This window comes from Pan paniscus, chromosome Y (assembly GCF_029289425.2).
Source record: "Pan paniscus chromosome Y, NHGRI_mPanPan1-v2.0_pri, whole genome shotgun sequence".
NCBI lineage: Eukaryota > Metazoa > Chordata > Mammalia > Primates > Hominidae > Pan > Pan paniscus.
In genome coordinates, this window is record NC_073273.2 from 45,641,930 (window position 1) to 45,656,404 (window position 14,475).

At 51.4% G+C, this 14,475-nt stretch overlaps 2 protein-coding genes across 22 annotated transcripts in view; one reads left to right on the top strand and one right to left on the bottom strand.

The window, feature by feature from the left end:
• Positions 1-12,747, top strand: part of ASMTL (acetylserotonin O-methyltransferase like) — a 56,612-nt gene extending 43,865 nt beyond the window's left edge. For all 3 annotated transcript variants that reach the window (XM_055107111.2, XM_055107109.2, XM_055107110.2), the window contains exons 12-13: positions 5,103-5,225; positions 12,399-12,747. In XM_055107111.2, the coding sequence (XP_054963086.1) occupies positions 5,103-5,225; positions 12,399-12,619 (344 nt within the window). In that variant the 3' untranslated portion in view covers positions 12,620-12,747. The remainder of the gene's footprint in view (positions 1-5,102; positions 5,226-12,398) is intronic.
• Positions 1-14,475, bottom strand: part of LOC129395719 (putative uncharacterized protein FLJ46204) — a 26,223-nt gene continuing 11,748 nt past the window's right edge. For 4 of the 19 annotated variants that reach the window (XM_063602058.1, XM_063602048.1, XM_055107114.2 and 1 more), the window contains 2 exons: positions 12,303-12,427; positions 4,340-6,483 (listed from right to left, as the gene is read on the bottom strand). Coding sequence is in view for 1 of the 19 variants with exons in the window: in XM_063602059.1 (XP_063458129.1) it covers positions 7-1,053 (1,047 nt within the window). In the remaining 18 variants the exon portion in view is untranslated. The other 15 variants (XM_063602053.1, XM_063602052.1, XM_063602042.1 and 12 more) reach the window with 12 other exon arrangements.

Genomic DNA, 14,475 nt, shown 5'->3' on the forward strand with positions numbered 1-14,475 from the left:
TCGTGTTCACCCTGCTAACCTTTTCCAGACTCCAGCATCTCTTTCTAGACAGAGTGCATGGCTGTGTGTGCACCTGTGTTTCTGCCTGGGCGTTTCCATGGTGGGTATGTGTGTGCAAATGGGACTGTCTATGGTGCTTGTGTGTGTGTCTGTGTGCATGTGTGTGGTATGCCCTGGAGTGTGTGTGTGCGTGAGAATGTCTGTGTGTGTCTGCATCCGCATGTGTGTGCACGTCTCTGGTGTGTGGTTGCATATGTTTCTGTGAGAGTATGTGTGTGTCTGTGTGGGTATATTTGTGCATGTCTGTGTGTGTGTGTCTGCATCTGTGTGCATGCTGTGAGGCAGTGGGTGTCTGTGTGCATATATGACTGTCGTGCTTGTGTATGTGTGCATGTGTGTCTGTGTGTGCATGTCTATATCTGTGTGCATGGTGTGTGTCTTCCGTGCATATGTAACTGCTGTGTCTGTGTGCACGTGTGTGTAGTATGTCCTTGTGTGTGTGTCTGTGTCCACGTGTGTCTGCAAGTCTCTGTGGTGTGTGGTTGCATATGTTTCTGTGAGGGGATGTGTGCGCGTCCGTGTCGATATGTGTGTGCATGTCTGTGTATGTGCGTCTCTGTGTGCCCGTCTGTGTCTGCATTTGTGTGTATGCTGTGTGCCGGTAGGTGTCTGTGTGTGTATGTGACTGCTGTGGTTGTGTGTGTCCCTGTGTGCATGTGTCTGTGTGTACATGTCTGCATCTGTGTGCATGCTGTCTATGTGTATGTTGTGTGCATATGTGACTGCTGTGCTTGTGTGTCTGTCTCTGTGTGTGCAAATGTCTGTGTGTAGTATGTCCTTGTGTGTGTGTCTCTGCGTGAAACTGTCTCTGGGTGTCTGTGTGCGTGTGTGAACGTCTCTGTGGTGTGTGGTTGCATATGTTTCTGTGAGGGTATATGTCTGTGTGTGTGCATCTCTGTGTGCCTGTGTCTGCATCTGTGTGTATGCTGTGTGCCAGTGGTTGTGTGCATATGTGACTGCTGTGGTTGTGTGTCTGTGTGCATGTGTCTGCATCTATGTGCATGGTGTGTGTCTGTGTGGATATGTGATCGTCTGCTGTGCTTGTGTGTCTGTGTCTCTGTGTGTTTCTGAGTCTGTGTGCGCACGTGTCTGTGTGGTATGTCCTTGCATGCGTGTCTGTACGTCAGAATGTCTCCATGTGTCTGAGTCTGTGTGTGTGTGTGCACCTCTGTGGTGTGTATGTGTCTGAGGGTAGTATGTGTGTCTGAGGGTAGTATGTGTGTCTGTGTGGATATATGTGTACATGTCTGTGTGTGTGCATCTGTGTCTGTGTGCATGGTGTGTGTGCATGTCACTGTGCTTGTGTGTGCGTCTGTGTGTGCATGTGTGTGTGCATGACTGTGTGGTATGTCCTTGTGTGTCTGTGCGTAAGAATGTGTGTGTCTGCATCTGCATTTGTGTGTGTGCAACTCTGTGGTGTGTGCTTGCATATGTGTCTGTGAGGGTATGTGTGTTTCTGTGCGTCTATGTGGGTATATGTGTGTGTGTATGTGTGTCTGCGTCTGTGCCTGTCTGTTGGTGTATCTCTGTGTGTCCGTGCGTGTGTGTGCCCATCTGTGCATGTCTGCGTCTGTGTGCGTGTGCCTGTTGGTGAATCTGTGTCCATGTGTGTGTGTGCCCATCTGTGCATGTCTGCATCTGTGTGTGTGCCTGTCTGTTGGTGTATCTATGTCCGTGTGTGTGTGTGCCCATCTGTGCATGTCTGCGTCTGTGTGTGCCTGTTGGTGTATCACTGTGTGTCCGTGCGTGAGTGTGCCCATCTGTGCATGTCTGTGTCTCTGTGCGCACGTGTGCCTGTCACTGTATCTCTGTGTCCGTGTGTCTCTGTGTGCCTGTCTTGTTGGTGTATCTCTGTGTGTCCATGTGTGTACCTGTCAGTGTATCTGTGTGTCCGTGCATGTGTCCGTGTGTGCATGTCTTGTGGTGTGTGCTTGCAATGTGTGCCTTTGTGTCTGCATGTCTGTGCATCTGGATGGTTATGTGTGTGTGTGTGCCTGTGTGTCTGTGTCTGCGTCCGTGGGTCTGCCTGTGCGTGTCTCTCTGCGGGTCCACACAGACACGAGGGCATCTCCAAACAGGTGGACAAGGCTGGGCACAATAGCTCACGCCTGTAATCCCAGCACTTTGGGAGGCTGAGGCTGGCGGATCACCTGAGGTCAGGAGTTTGATACCAGCCTGGCCAACACAGCGAAACCCCATCTCTACTAAAAATACAAAAATGAGCCAGGCGTGGTGGTGGGCACCTGTAATCCCAGCTACTCAGGAGGCTGAGGCAGGAAAATCGCTTGAACCTGGGAGGCAGAGGTTGCAGTGAGCTGAGATCTCACCATTGCACTCCAGCCTGGGGGAAAAGAGCGAAACTCCATCTCAAAAAAAAAAAAGACAATGATAATAATAATGATAAATTAAAATAAACAGGGGGACGGCTGTGTGAAGTTATCATCGGTGCAAGTAGCCGAGACGGGAGGGGAGTGGAGATGGGGAACAGCCGAGATCAGCATTCATGGGCATCCACGGTGCTGAGGTCACGGAAGGAACTGACCCGAGAGCCGTCACAGGGCGGCCTTAGGTTAGACTTGAAGGAGAACTTCCAGGTGGTAGCTGCTGAGGCCAGGACGGATTGACAGGAGACGCCTGGGCCACGTGCCCAGGCTCACGCCTGGAATCCCAGCCCTCTGGGAGGCTGAGGCGGGCGGATCATGAGGTCAGGAGTTTGAGACCAGCCTGAGTAACATGGTGAAACCCCATCTCTACTAAAATTACAGAAATTAGCCGGGCATGGTGGCGGGTGCCTGTAATCCCACCTATTCGGAGGCTGAGGCAGGAGAATCGCTTAAACCCGGGAGGCGGAGCTTGCCGTGAGCCAAGATCGCGCCACTGCACTCCAGCCTGGGCAACACAGCAAAACTCCATCTCAAAAAAAATAAAAATAAAAAAAGAGACACCTGACGTGCTGTAACTCAGCACCATCCGACAGCGGCCAGGCCTGTGGGCGCAGGTGCTGGGGACCTCCACACCCCTCCCCTGGAGGTTCCCGGATGCTTTTCTAGTTTTTAAAAAAACAAAACATAACCACCCTACAGCTCCTCCTGCAGGACATCATGATAGCTGTGCTTCTGATTTGCCAGATCTGCAGAGACAGAAATGCTAAAGTTTATTTATTTTTGAACGGTGTCTCGCTCTGTCAGTCACCCAGGCTGGAGTGCAGTGGCGTGATCTTAGCTCACTGCAACCTCCACTTCCTGGGTTCAAGGGATCCTCCCACCTCAGCCTCCCGAGTAGCTGGGGTGACAAGTGCCCGCCACCATGCCTGGCTAATTTTTGTATTTTTAGTACAGATGGGGTTTCACCATGTTGGCCAGGCTGGTCTCGAACTCCTCACCTCAGGTCATCCACCTGCCTCGGCCTCCCAAAGTGCTGAGATTACACCCTGCCCGGCCGGAAATGCTAGTTTAAAATCATGAGCCCTGAAAGAGCACCTTCTCCTCGCAGCTGGGGGAAAACAGCTCTGGAGACTTCCCACTGCACACTCTCCCACCCCTTCTTTCCCTTCATGCAACTCACAGCTTGCTATTTATCCTCTCCCTGTCCTGCAGACCGGAAGTCTGAGATCAAGGCATCTCAGGGCTGTGTTCCCTCTGGGGGCTCTAGGGGAGGATCCTTCCCGCCTCTCCCAGCTCCTGGGGGCTCCAGGCGTCCCTGGGCTTCTGACCACATCACTCCAGTCTCCGCCTCCGTCTCCACGTGGCCTCCTCCTCTGTGTCTGTGTCTCCCCTTCTGTCTCTTAGAAGGACACCTGTCATTGCATTTAGGGTCCATCCTACTCCAGGATGATCCCATCTCCAGATCCTTAATCACATCTGCAAAGAAACTTTATCCAAAGAGGTCCCATTCCCAGGTTCTGGGGCTTAGGACATGGACAGATCTTTTGGACGTCACCATCCAACCCACTGCAGTTGTGTCTGGTTCCTTCTTGAGACTCTAGGGGAGGATCCTTCCTGCCTCTCCCAGCTCCTGGGGGCTCCAGGCATCCCTGGGCTTGTGGCCGCATCACTCCAGTCTCTGCCTCCGTCTCCATGTGGCCTTCTCCTCTGTGTCTGTCTCCTCTTCTGTCTCTTAGAAGGACATCTGTCATTGCATTTAGGGTCCATCCTACTCCAGGATGATCCCATCTTGTAGTTCTTTACTCAATGACACCCATAGAGACCCTATTTCCAGATAAGTCCCATTCCCAGTGACTGAGGGTCAGCACCTGAATGTATCTTTTAAGGGGACACCATTCACTGCACTACAGAAGACCATCTTTTTATTTCAGCAATTACAGAGTGCCGTGCAGCTACGCACACACACTCCCCCCACCGCCCCCAACAGGCAACCCTCCTGGGGCGCCTGAATCAGGGGATCACCAGAGAAGGCCCTGCCATTGCCCACTCACCGGCAGTGCGGCCCCGACTCTCCCTGGCAGACGGAGACGCCCATTTGCACTGACTCTGCCTGCCTCGCCCAGGTGGTGCCCCTGAAATTCCTGCTTTTTTCCTCCCTTGCCTTCTTCTTGTCAGCCAGGCTGGAGTGCGACGGTGCGATCTCAGCTCACTGCAACCTCCACCTCCCAGGTTCAAGCAATTCTCCTGCCTCAGCCTCCCGAGTAGCTGGAATTACAGGCACCCGCCACCCCGTCCAGCTAATTTGTATTTTTAGTAGAGACGGGGTTTCGCCATGTTGCCCAGGCTGGTCTCGAACTCCTGAGCTCAGACAATCTGCCCACCTCAGGCTCCCAAAATGCTGAGATTACAGGTGTGAGCCACTGTCCCCAGCGTTTTCTCAGCCGCAGTCAAACCGCACGGGCGTGACATCACTAACCAGCTCCTCATGGAGCTGTGTTCAAGTCCCCATGGGGATATACTTCAGGAACACCCATTCCCGCCCACACCCCTCTCTTCTCTGTCCCTGATTTAGGATGCGGGTGGCCGTCCCAGGATCTGTCCGGGGAGGACTGCTTCTTCCATACCTGACGGACCTGTCTCCTTTTGTCTTTAAACCAGGTGACTTTTTCAGGGACCCCCTCCCCAGCGCTCAGCTGTACGTCCTGTGCCGGATCCTGCATGACTGGCCAGACGACAAAGTCCACAAGTTACTCAGCAGGGTCGCCGAGAGCTGCAAGCCAGGTGAGAGCCCATCGTCAGATTCGCTGTTTTTGTTAAGACGTAGTGTTTTGGGTTCAAGTTTTACAAGGAGGCCGGGCGCGGTGGCTCACGCCTGTCATCCCAGCGCTTTGGGAGGCCTAGGCGGGCGGATCACCTGAGGTCAGGAGTTTCAGACCAGCCTGGCCAACGTGGTGAAACCCCATCGCTACTAAAAATACAAAAATTAGCCAGGTGTGGTAGTGCCCACCTGTAATCCCAGGTACTTCAGAGGCTGAGGCAGGAGAATCACTTGAACCCGGGAGGTGGAGATTGCAGTGAGCCGAGATCGCGCCACTGCACTCCAGCCTGGGCGACGGAGTGAGATTCGGTGTCAAAAAAAGAACAACCACAACGAAAAAAGAATTGGCTTATGTGACTTTGGAGGTTGGCAGGTCCAGCGTCTAGGTGAGAGGCCCGCTAAATTGTGGAGGGTAAATCTGCTGTATTTAAAGTTGCCCAGTGTGGCCAGGTGCGGTGGCTCACACCTATCATCCCCGCACTTCGGGAGGCCGAGGCGGGCGGATCACTTGAGGTCGGGGGTTTGAGACCAGCCTGGCCAACATGGTGAAACCCCATCTCTATTAAAAACAAACACAAAAAATAAGCCGGGCTTGATAGCGGGTGCCTGTAATCCCAGCTACTCAGGAGGCTGAGGCAGGAGAATCGCTTGAACCTGGAGACGGAGGTTGCAGTGAGCTGAGACTGTGCCACCGCACTCCAGCCTGGGTAACAGAGCGAGACTCCATCTCAAAAAAAAAAAGAAAAGAAAATCCTAAAGAGAAAATATATTTACTATTCGTGAAGTTGAAGTGGCTCATGATAAAGGTCTTCATTCTTGAGGAGGTCTTCACACTGAGGAGGCTGCAGAGGAGGAAGCCGTGGGCTGGTGTTGCTGTCCCAGGGGCGGCCGAGGCAGAGGGAAATCCACACATGAGTGGACTCTGCAGTTTACAGCCGTGTTGCTGAAGTGTCAGCTGGATCTAATCTGTGTGTTTCTACGGAGACACACGTGCACACACACACAGCACGCACTGTCTCGGCTCAAAGCCTTCACATCAGGTTTTTTCCCCCGTCCACCCAGGCTGCTCCTGGAGCCCAGTGGGGCTCCTGGAACCCTGGCTCCAGGGGTTCAGGCCAGGGCTGCATATTGGGTTTCCAGTTGAAGGAGCTGGCCCTGAGGGAATCTGACAGGCGCTCAGCCTCCCTCAAGAGTTCAGTGTTCTTGCTCCAGTGAGAATTCCTGGAATATTTGCAGACAATGCTTAATTATCTTCACAGAGCCAGGGCCTGGCACCTGCGCGTTGAAACAGGACTCCCCATAGGCTCAAATGGTCAAGAGACTTCCATCCTTGTCTCTCTCCCTCTCTCTCTCCTTCTTTCTGTCTTTCTCTGTGTATCTATCTCTTTTTTTTTTGAAACGGAGTCTCGCTCTGTCGCCCAGGCTAGAGTGCAGTGGCACGATCTCGGCTCTCCGTAACCTCCACCCCCAGGGTTCAAGTGAATTCTCCTGCCTCAGCCTCCCGAGTAGGTGGATTACGGGCACACACCATCATGCCCGGCTAATTTTGTATTTTTAATAGAGACGGGGTTTCACCATGTTGGTCAGGCTGGTCTCGAACTCCCGACCTCAGGTGATCCACCCAGCTGGGACTCCCAAAGTGTTGGGATTACAGGCGTGAGCCACCTCGCCCGGCTCTCTTTATATTATATTTTTTGAGACGAGGTCTCACTCTGCTGCCCAGGCTGGTGTGCAGTGGCGCAGTCACAGCTCATTGCAGCCTTGACCTCCTAGGCTCAAGCTGTCCTCCCACCTCAGCCTCCCGAGTAGCTGGAAGTACAGGCATGCATCACCATGCCCAGCTAATTTTTTAAGAAGTTTTTTCTGAGACCGGGCACGGTGGCTCACACCTGTAATCCCAGCACTTTGGGAGGCCGAAGCGGGCAGATCTCGAGATCAGGAGTTCGAGACCAGCCTAAGCCACGTGGTGAAACCCCGCCTCTACTAAAAATACAAAAATTAGCCTGGCGTAGTGGTGCACGCCTCTAATTCTAGCTACTCAGGAGGCTGAGAGAGGACATCACTTGAACCTGGGAGGCGAAGGTTGCAGTGAGCAGAGATCGCGCCACTGCACTCCAGCCTGGGCGACACAACAAGACTCCGTCTCAAAAAAAAAAACAGTTTTTTGTGGTGATGGGAGTCTCCCTCTGTCACCCAGGCTGGAGTGCAGTGCTGTCATCATAGTTCACTGCAGCCTTGACCTCCTGCGCTCAAGCAATCCTCCTGCCTCAGCCTCCCGAGTATTTGGGAGTACAAGCATTTGTCATCATGCCCTGTTAGGTTTTTTTAAATTTTTGTAGAGATGAGATCTTGCTATGTTGCCCAGGTTACCCTCAAACTCCTGGGCTCAAGTGATCCTCCTGCCTCAGCCTCCCAAAATGCTGGGGTTAAAGACATGAGCCACTGCACCCGGCCTCTGTCTCTCTTTCTCTCTGTCTCCTCCTCTCTGTGTCTTTTTAGGTATCTCATCTATCATCATCAATCTCTGTTTCTCTTCTCTCCTCCTTCCTCCTTTCCTTCCTTATCTTCTCTGTCTCTTCCTCCCTCTCTCCACCCTGTCTCTGTCTCTCTTTACACATCTATCATCCTTTTTTAAAAAAAATAAAATAGAGACAGGGTCTCACTATGTTGCTCAGGTTGGTTTCAAACTCCTGGGCTCAAACCATCCTCCCACCTCTGCCTCCCAAAGTGCTGCGATTACAGGTGTGAGCCACTGCGTCTGGCCTTCTAACAATGCTCCGTCACCTGTCATCTGTCTATCATTTATTACCTATCCATCCATCCATCATCTACCTACCCATCATCTACCATATATTCACCCATCCATCCATCTCATCCATGCATCCATCTATTCATCTATTTACCTATCATCTACCATCTATTCACCCATCCATCCATCTCATGAATGCATCCATCTATATCCATCCATTCATCTACCTACCTTCCTATCACCTACCATCAATACACCCATCCATCCATCTCATCCATGCATCCATCTATCCATCCATTCATCTATCTACCTGCCCATCATATACCATCTATTCACCCATCCATCCATGCATCCATCTATCCATCCATTCATCTACCTATGTACCCATCATCTACCATCTATTCACCCATCCATCCATCTGTTCCATGCATCCATCTATCCATCCATTCATCTATCTACCTACCCATCATCTATTATCTATTCACCCATCCATCCATCTCATGCATGCATCCATCTATCCATCCATCTACCTTCCCATCATCTACCATCTATTCACCCGTCCATCCATCTCATGAATGCATCCATCTATATCCATCCATTCATCTACCTACCTGCCTATCACCTACCATCAATACACCCATCCAACTCATCCCTGCATCCATCCATCTACCTACCTACCCATCATCTACCATCTATTCACCCAGCCATCCATCCATCCATCTCATCCATGCATCCATCTACCTACCCATCATCTACCATCAGTTCACCCATCCATCCATCTCATCCATGCATCCATCTATCCATCCATCCATCTACCTACCCATCATCTACCATCTATTCACCCAGCCATCCATCCATCCATGCATCCATCTACCTACCCATCATCTACCATCAATTCACCCATCCATCCATCTATCTGCCCATCATCTACCATCAGTTCACCCATCCATCCATCTCATCCATGCATCCATCTATCCATCCATCCATTCATCTACCTACCCATCATCTACCATCTATTCACCCATCCATCTAATCCATGCATCCATCTATCCATCCATTCATCTACCTATGTACCCATCATCTACCATCTATTCACCCATCCATCCATCTGTTCCATGCATCCATCTATCCATCCATTCATCTATCTACCTACCCATCATCTATTATCTATTCACCCATCCATCCATCTCATGCATGCATCCATCTATCTATCCATTGATCTACCTACCTACCCATCATCTACCATCTATTCACTCATCCATCCATCTCATGCATGCATCCATCTATCCATCCATTCATCTACCTACTTAACCATCATCTACTATCTATTCACCCATCCATCCATCACATCCATGCATCCATCTATACATCCATCTATCTACCTACCTACCCGTCTATTCACCCATCCATCCATCTCATCCATGCCTCCATCTATCCATCCATCCATCCACCTACCTACCCATCATCTACCATCTATTCACCCATCCATCACATCCATACATCCATCTATCCATCCACTCATCTATGTCCCCATCATCTACCATCTATTCACCCATCCATCCATCCATTCATCTATCTACGTACCCATCATCTACCATCTATTCATCCATTCATCCATCTCATCCATGCATCCATCTATCCACCCATCCATCTACCTACCATCTATTCACCTATCCATCCATCTCATCCATGCACCCATCTATGCATCTTCCTACCTACCCATCATCTACCATCTATTCACCCATCCATCCATCTCATCCATGCGTCCATCTATCCATCCATTCATCTACCTTCCCATCATCTACCATCTATTCACCCATCCATCGATCTCATGCATGCATCCATCTATCCATCCATTCATCTACCTACCTACGCATAATCTGCCATCTATTCACTCATCCATCCATCACATCCATGCATCCATCTATCCATTCATCTACCTACCTAACCATCATCTACTATCTATTCACCCATCCATCCATCACATCCATGCATCCATCTATCCATCCATTTACCTACCTACCCATCTATTCACCCATCCATCCATCTCATCCATGCCTCCATCTATCCATCCACCTACCTACCCATCGTCTACCATCTATTCACCCATCCATCACATCCATACATCCATCTATCCATCCATTCATGTATCTACGTACCCATTATCTACCATCTATTCACCCATCCATCTCATCCATGTATCCATCCATTCATCTATCTACGTACCCATCGTCTACCATCTATTCATCCATTCATCCATCTCATCCATGCATCCATCTATCCATCTACCTACCCACCCATCATCTACCATCTATTCACCTATCCATCCATCTCATCCATGCATCCATCAATCTCATCCATGCATCCATCCATCCACCTATGTACCCATCATCTACCATCTATTCACCCATCCATCCATCTCATCCATGCATCCATCTATCCATCCATTCATCTATCTACCTGCCCATCATGTACCATCTATTCACCCATCCATCCATCCATTCATCTATCTACCCATCATCTACCATCTATTCACCCATCCATCCATCTCATCCATGCGTCCATCTATCCATCCACCTTCCCATCATCTACCATCTATTCACCCATCCATCCCTCTCATGCGTGCATCCATCTATCCATCCATTCATCTACCTACCTACGCATAATCTACCGTCTATTCACTCATCCATCCATCTCATCCATGCATCAATCTATCCATCCATTCATCTATCTACGTACCCATCATCTACCATCTATTCATCCATTCATCCATCTATCCATCCATTCATCTACCTACCCATCATCTACCATCTATTCACCCATCCATCCATCTCATCCATGCATCCATCTATCCATCTACCTACGTACCCATCAGCTACCATCTGTTCACCCAACCATCCATTTCATCCATGCATCCATCCATTCATCTTCCTACCTACCCATCATCTACCATCTATTCACCCATCCATCCATCTCATCCATACATCCATATATCCATCCATTCATCTATCTACCTGCCCATCATGTACCATCTATTCACCCATCCATCCATCTCATCCATGCATCTATCCATCCATTCATCTACCTACCTACCCATCATGTACCATCTATTCACCCATCCATCCATCTCATCCATGCATCCATCTATCCATCCATTCATCTATCTACCTACCCATCATCTACCATCTATTCACCCATCCATCCATCTCATGCATGCATCCATCTATCCATCCATTCATCTGTCTACCTGCCCATCATGTACCATCTATTCACCCATCCATCCATGTCATCCATTTATCCATCCACTCATCTACCTACCTAACCATCATCTACTATCTATTCACCCATCCCTCCATCTATACATCCATCTACCTACCTACCCATCTATTCACCCATGCATCCATCTCATCCATGCCTCCATCTATCCATCCACCTACCCATCATCTACCATCTATTCACCCATCCATCTCATCCATGCATCCATCTATCCATCCATTTCTCTATCTACGTACCCATCATCTACCATCAGTTCACCCATCCATCCATCTCATCCATCCATCCATCTACCCATCATCTACCATCAGTTCACCCATCCATCCATCTCATCCATGCATCCATCTATCCATCCATCCATTCATCTACCTACCCATCATCTACCATCTATTCACCTATCCATCCATCTCATCCATGCATCCATCCATCCATCTACCTATGTACCCATCATCTACCATCTATTCACCCAACCATCCATCTCATCCATGCACCCATCTATTCATCTTCCTACCTACCCATCATCTACCATCTATTCACCCATCCATCCATCTCATCCATGCATCCATCTATCCATCCATTCATCTGTCTACCTGCCCATCATGTACCATCTATTCACCCATCCATCCATCTCATCCATCTATCCATCCACTCATCTACCTACCTACCCATCATCTACCATCTATTCACCCATCCATCCATCTCATACATGCATCCATCTATCCATCCATCCACCTACCTACCCATCACTTACCATCTGTTCATGCATCCATCCTTCTCATCCATGCGTCCACCTATCCATACATCTTTCTACCTACCTACCCACCCATCATCTACCATCTGTTCATCCATGCATCCAGGAGAACCGGAAAAGGTCCAGGTGATGCATCCATCTATCCATCCATCTTTCTATCAAATCTCCTTCTCCCTGTCTGTCTGCCCTGCATCAAGTCTCTGTCTCTCTCCCCTCCCCTACCTGTGTGGGCCCCTTGGGCAAGGGTTCTCGGCAGCCTCTGCTCACCGTTCTGAGCTCCTGTTGCCTGCTGTGTCTCCTGTGTCTGGCTGAAGGATCCCCGCCTGGCTGGCCAGGACTCCAGCTCTCTGCTGTCTCCCTCAGGGGCTGGCCTGCTGCTGGTGGAGACGCTCCTGGATGAGGAGAAGAGGGTGGCACAGCACGCCCTGATGCAGTCACTGAACATGCTGGTGCAGACTGAAGGCAAGGAGCGGAGCCTGGGCGAGTATCAGTGCTTGCTGGAGCTGCACGGCTTCCACCAGGTGCAGGTGGTGCACTTGGGGGGTGTCCTGGATGCCATCTTGGCCACCAAAGTGGCCCCCTGAAGCCCAGGCATCATGTTCATTATAGGGATGTCCTCCCCCAGGCTGCAGGTGGACCGCCCGGTCCCCAAGTACCATAGGACAGTCACATAGGAGCGTATAGTCCTGACTGAATAAAGAAAGCAAAAGCCTGTCTCTGCCTCCTCCGTAGGGGTTTTGATGAGGGAGAAGGCTGCATTTAGGGAGGAGACAGAGGCTGCATTTGGGGAGGAGGGGAAGGAGGCTGCATTTGGGAAGGAGGAGACAGAGGCTGCATTTGGGGAGGGGGGGAAGGAGGTGGCATTTGGGGAGGGGGGACAGAGGCTGCATTTGGGGAGGGGGGACAGAGGCTGCATTTGGGGAGGAGAAGATGGAGGCTGCATTTGGGGAGGAGAAGATGGAGGCTGCATTCGGGGAGGAGGGAGGAGATGAAGGCTGCATTCGGGGAGGAGGGGAAGGAGGCTGCATTCGGGGAAGAGGGAAAGGAGGCTGCATTCGGGGAGGAGGGGAAGGAGGCTGCATTCGGGGAAGAGGGAAAGGAGGCTGCATTCGGGGAGGAGGGGAAGCAGGCTGCATTTGGGGAGGAGGGGAACAGAGGCTGCATTTGGGGGGAGGGGAAGGAGGCTGCATTTAGGGAGTGGGAACAGAGGCTGCATTTTGGGACGGGGAAGGAGGCTGCATTTGGGGAGAAGGAGAAGGAGGCTGCATTTGGGGAGGAGGAGAAGGAGGCTGCATTCGGGAAGGAGGCGATGGAGGCTGCATTGGAGGAAGAGAGGAAGGAGGCTGAATTGGGGAGGAGGGAAGAGGTGGAGGCTGAATTGGGAAGGAGGGAAGAGGTGGAGGCTACATTTGGGGAGGAGGGGAAGGAAGCTGCATTGGGGAGGAGGGAGGAGATGGAGGCTGCATTTGGGGAGAAGGGAGGCGATGGAGGCTGCATTTGGGGAGGAGGGAGATGGAGGCTGCATTTGGGGACGAGGGGAAGGAGGCGGCATTTGGGGAGGGGGGACAGAGGCTGCATTTGGGGAGGGGAGGAGGAGGCTGCATTTGGGGAGTGGGGACAGAGGGTGCATTTTGGGAGGGTGAAGGAGGCTGCATTGGGGAGGAGCGAGGAGATAGAGGCTGCATTGGGGAGGAGCGAGGAGATAGAGGCTGCATTTGGGGAGTGGGGACAGAAGCTGCATTTGGGGAGGAGGAGGAAAAGGAGGCTGCATTTGGGAAGGAGGGAAAGGAGGCTGCATTCGGGGAGGAGGGGAAGCAGGCTGCATTTGGGGAGGAGGAGAACAGAGGCTGCATTTGGGGGGAGGGGAAGGAGGCTGCATTTAGGGAGTGGGAACAGAGGCTGCATTTTGGGACGGGGAAGGAGGCTGCATTTGGGGAGAAGGAGAAGGAGGCTGCATTTGGGGAGGAGGAGAAGGAGGCTGCATTTGGGAAGGAGGCGATGGAGGCTGCATTGGAGGAAGAGAGGAAGGAGGCTGAATTGGGGAGGAGGGAAGAGGTGGAGGCTGAATTGGGGAGGAGGGAAGAGGTGGAGGCTACATTTGGGGAGGAGGGGAAGGAAGCTGCATTGGGGAGGAGGGAGGAGATGGAGGCTGCATTTGGGGAGAAGGGAGGCGATGGAGGCTGCATTTGGGGAGGAGGGAGATGGAGGCTGCATTTGGGGACGAGGGGAAGGAGGCGGCATTTGGGGAGGGGGGGACAGAGGCTGCATTTGGGGAGGGGAGGAGGAGGCTGCATTTGGGGAGTGGGGACAGAGGGTGCATTTTGGGAGGGTGAAGGAGGCTGCATTGGGGAGGAGCGAGGAGATAGAGGCTGCATTGGGGAGGAGCGAGGAGATAGAGGCTGCATTTGGGGAGTGGGGACAGAAGCTGCATTTGGGGAGG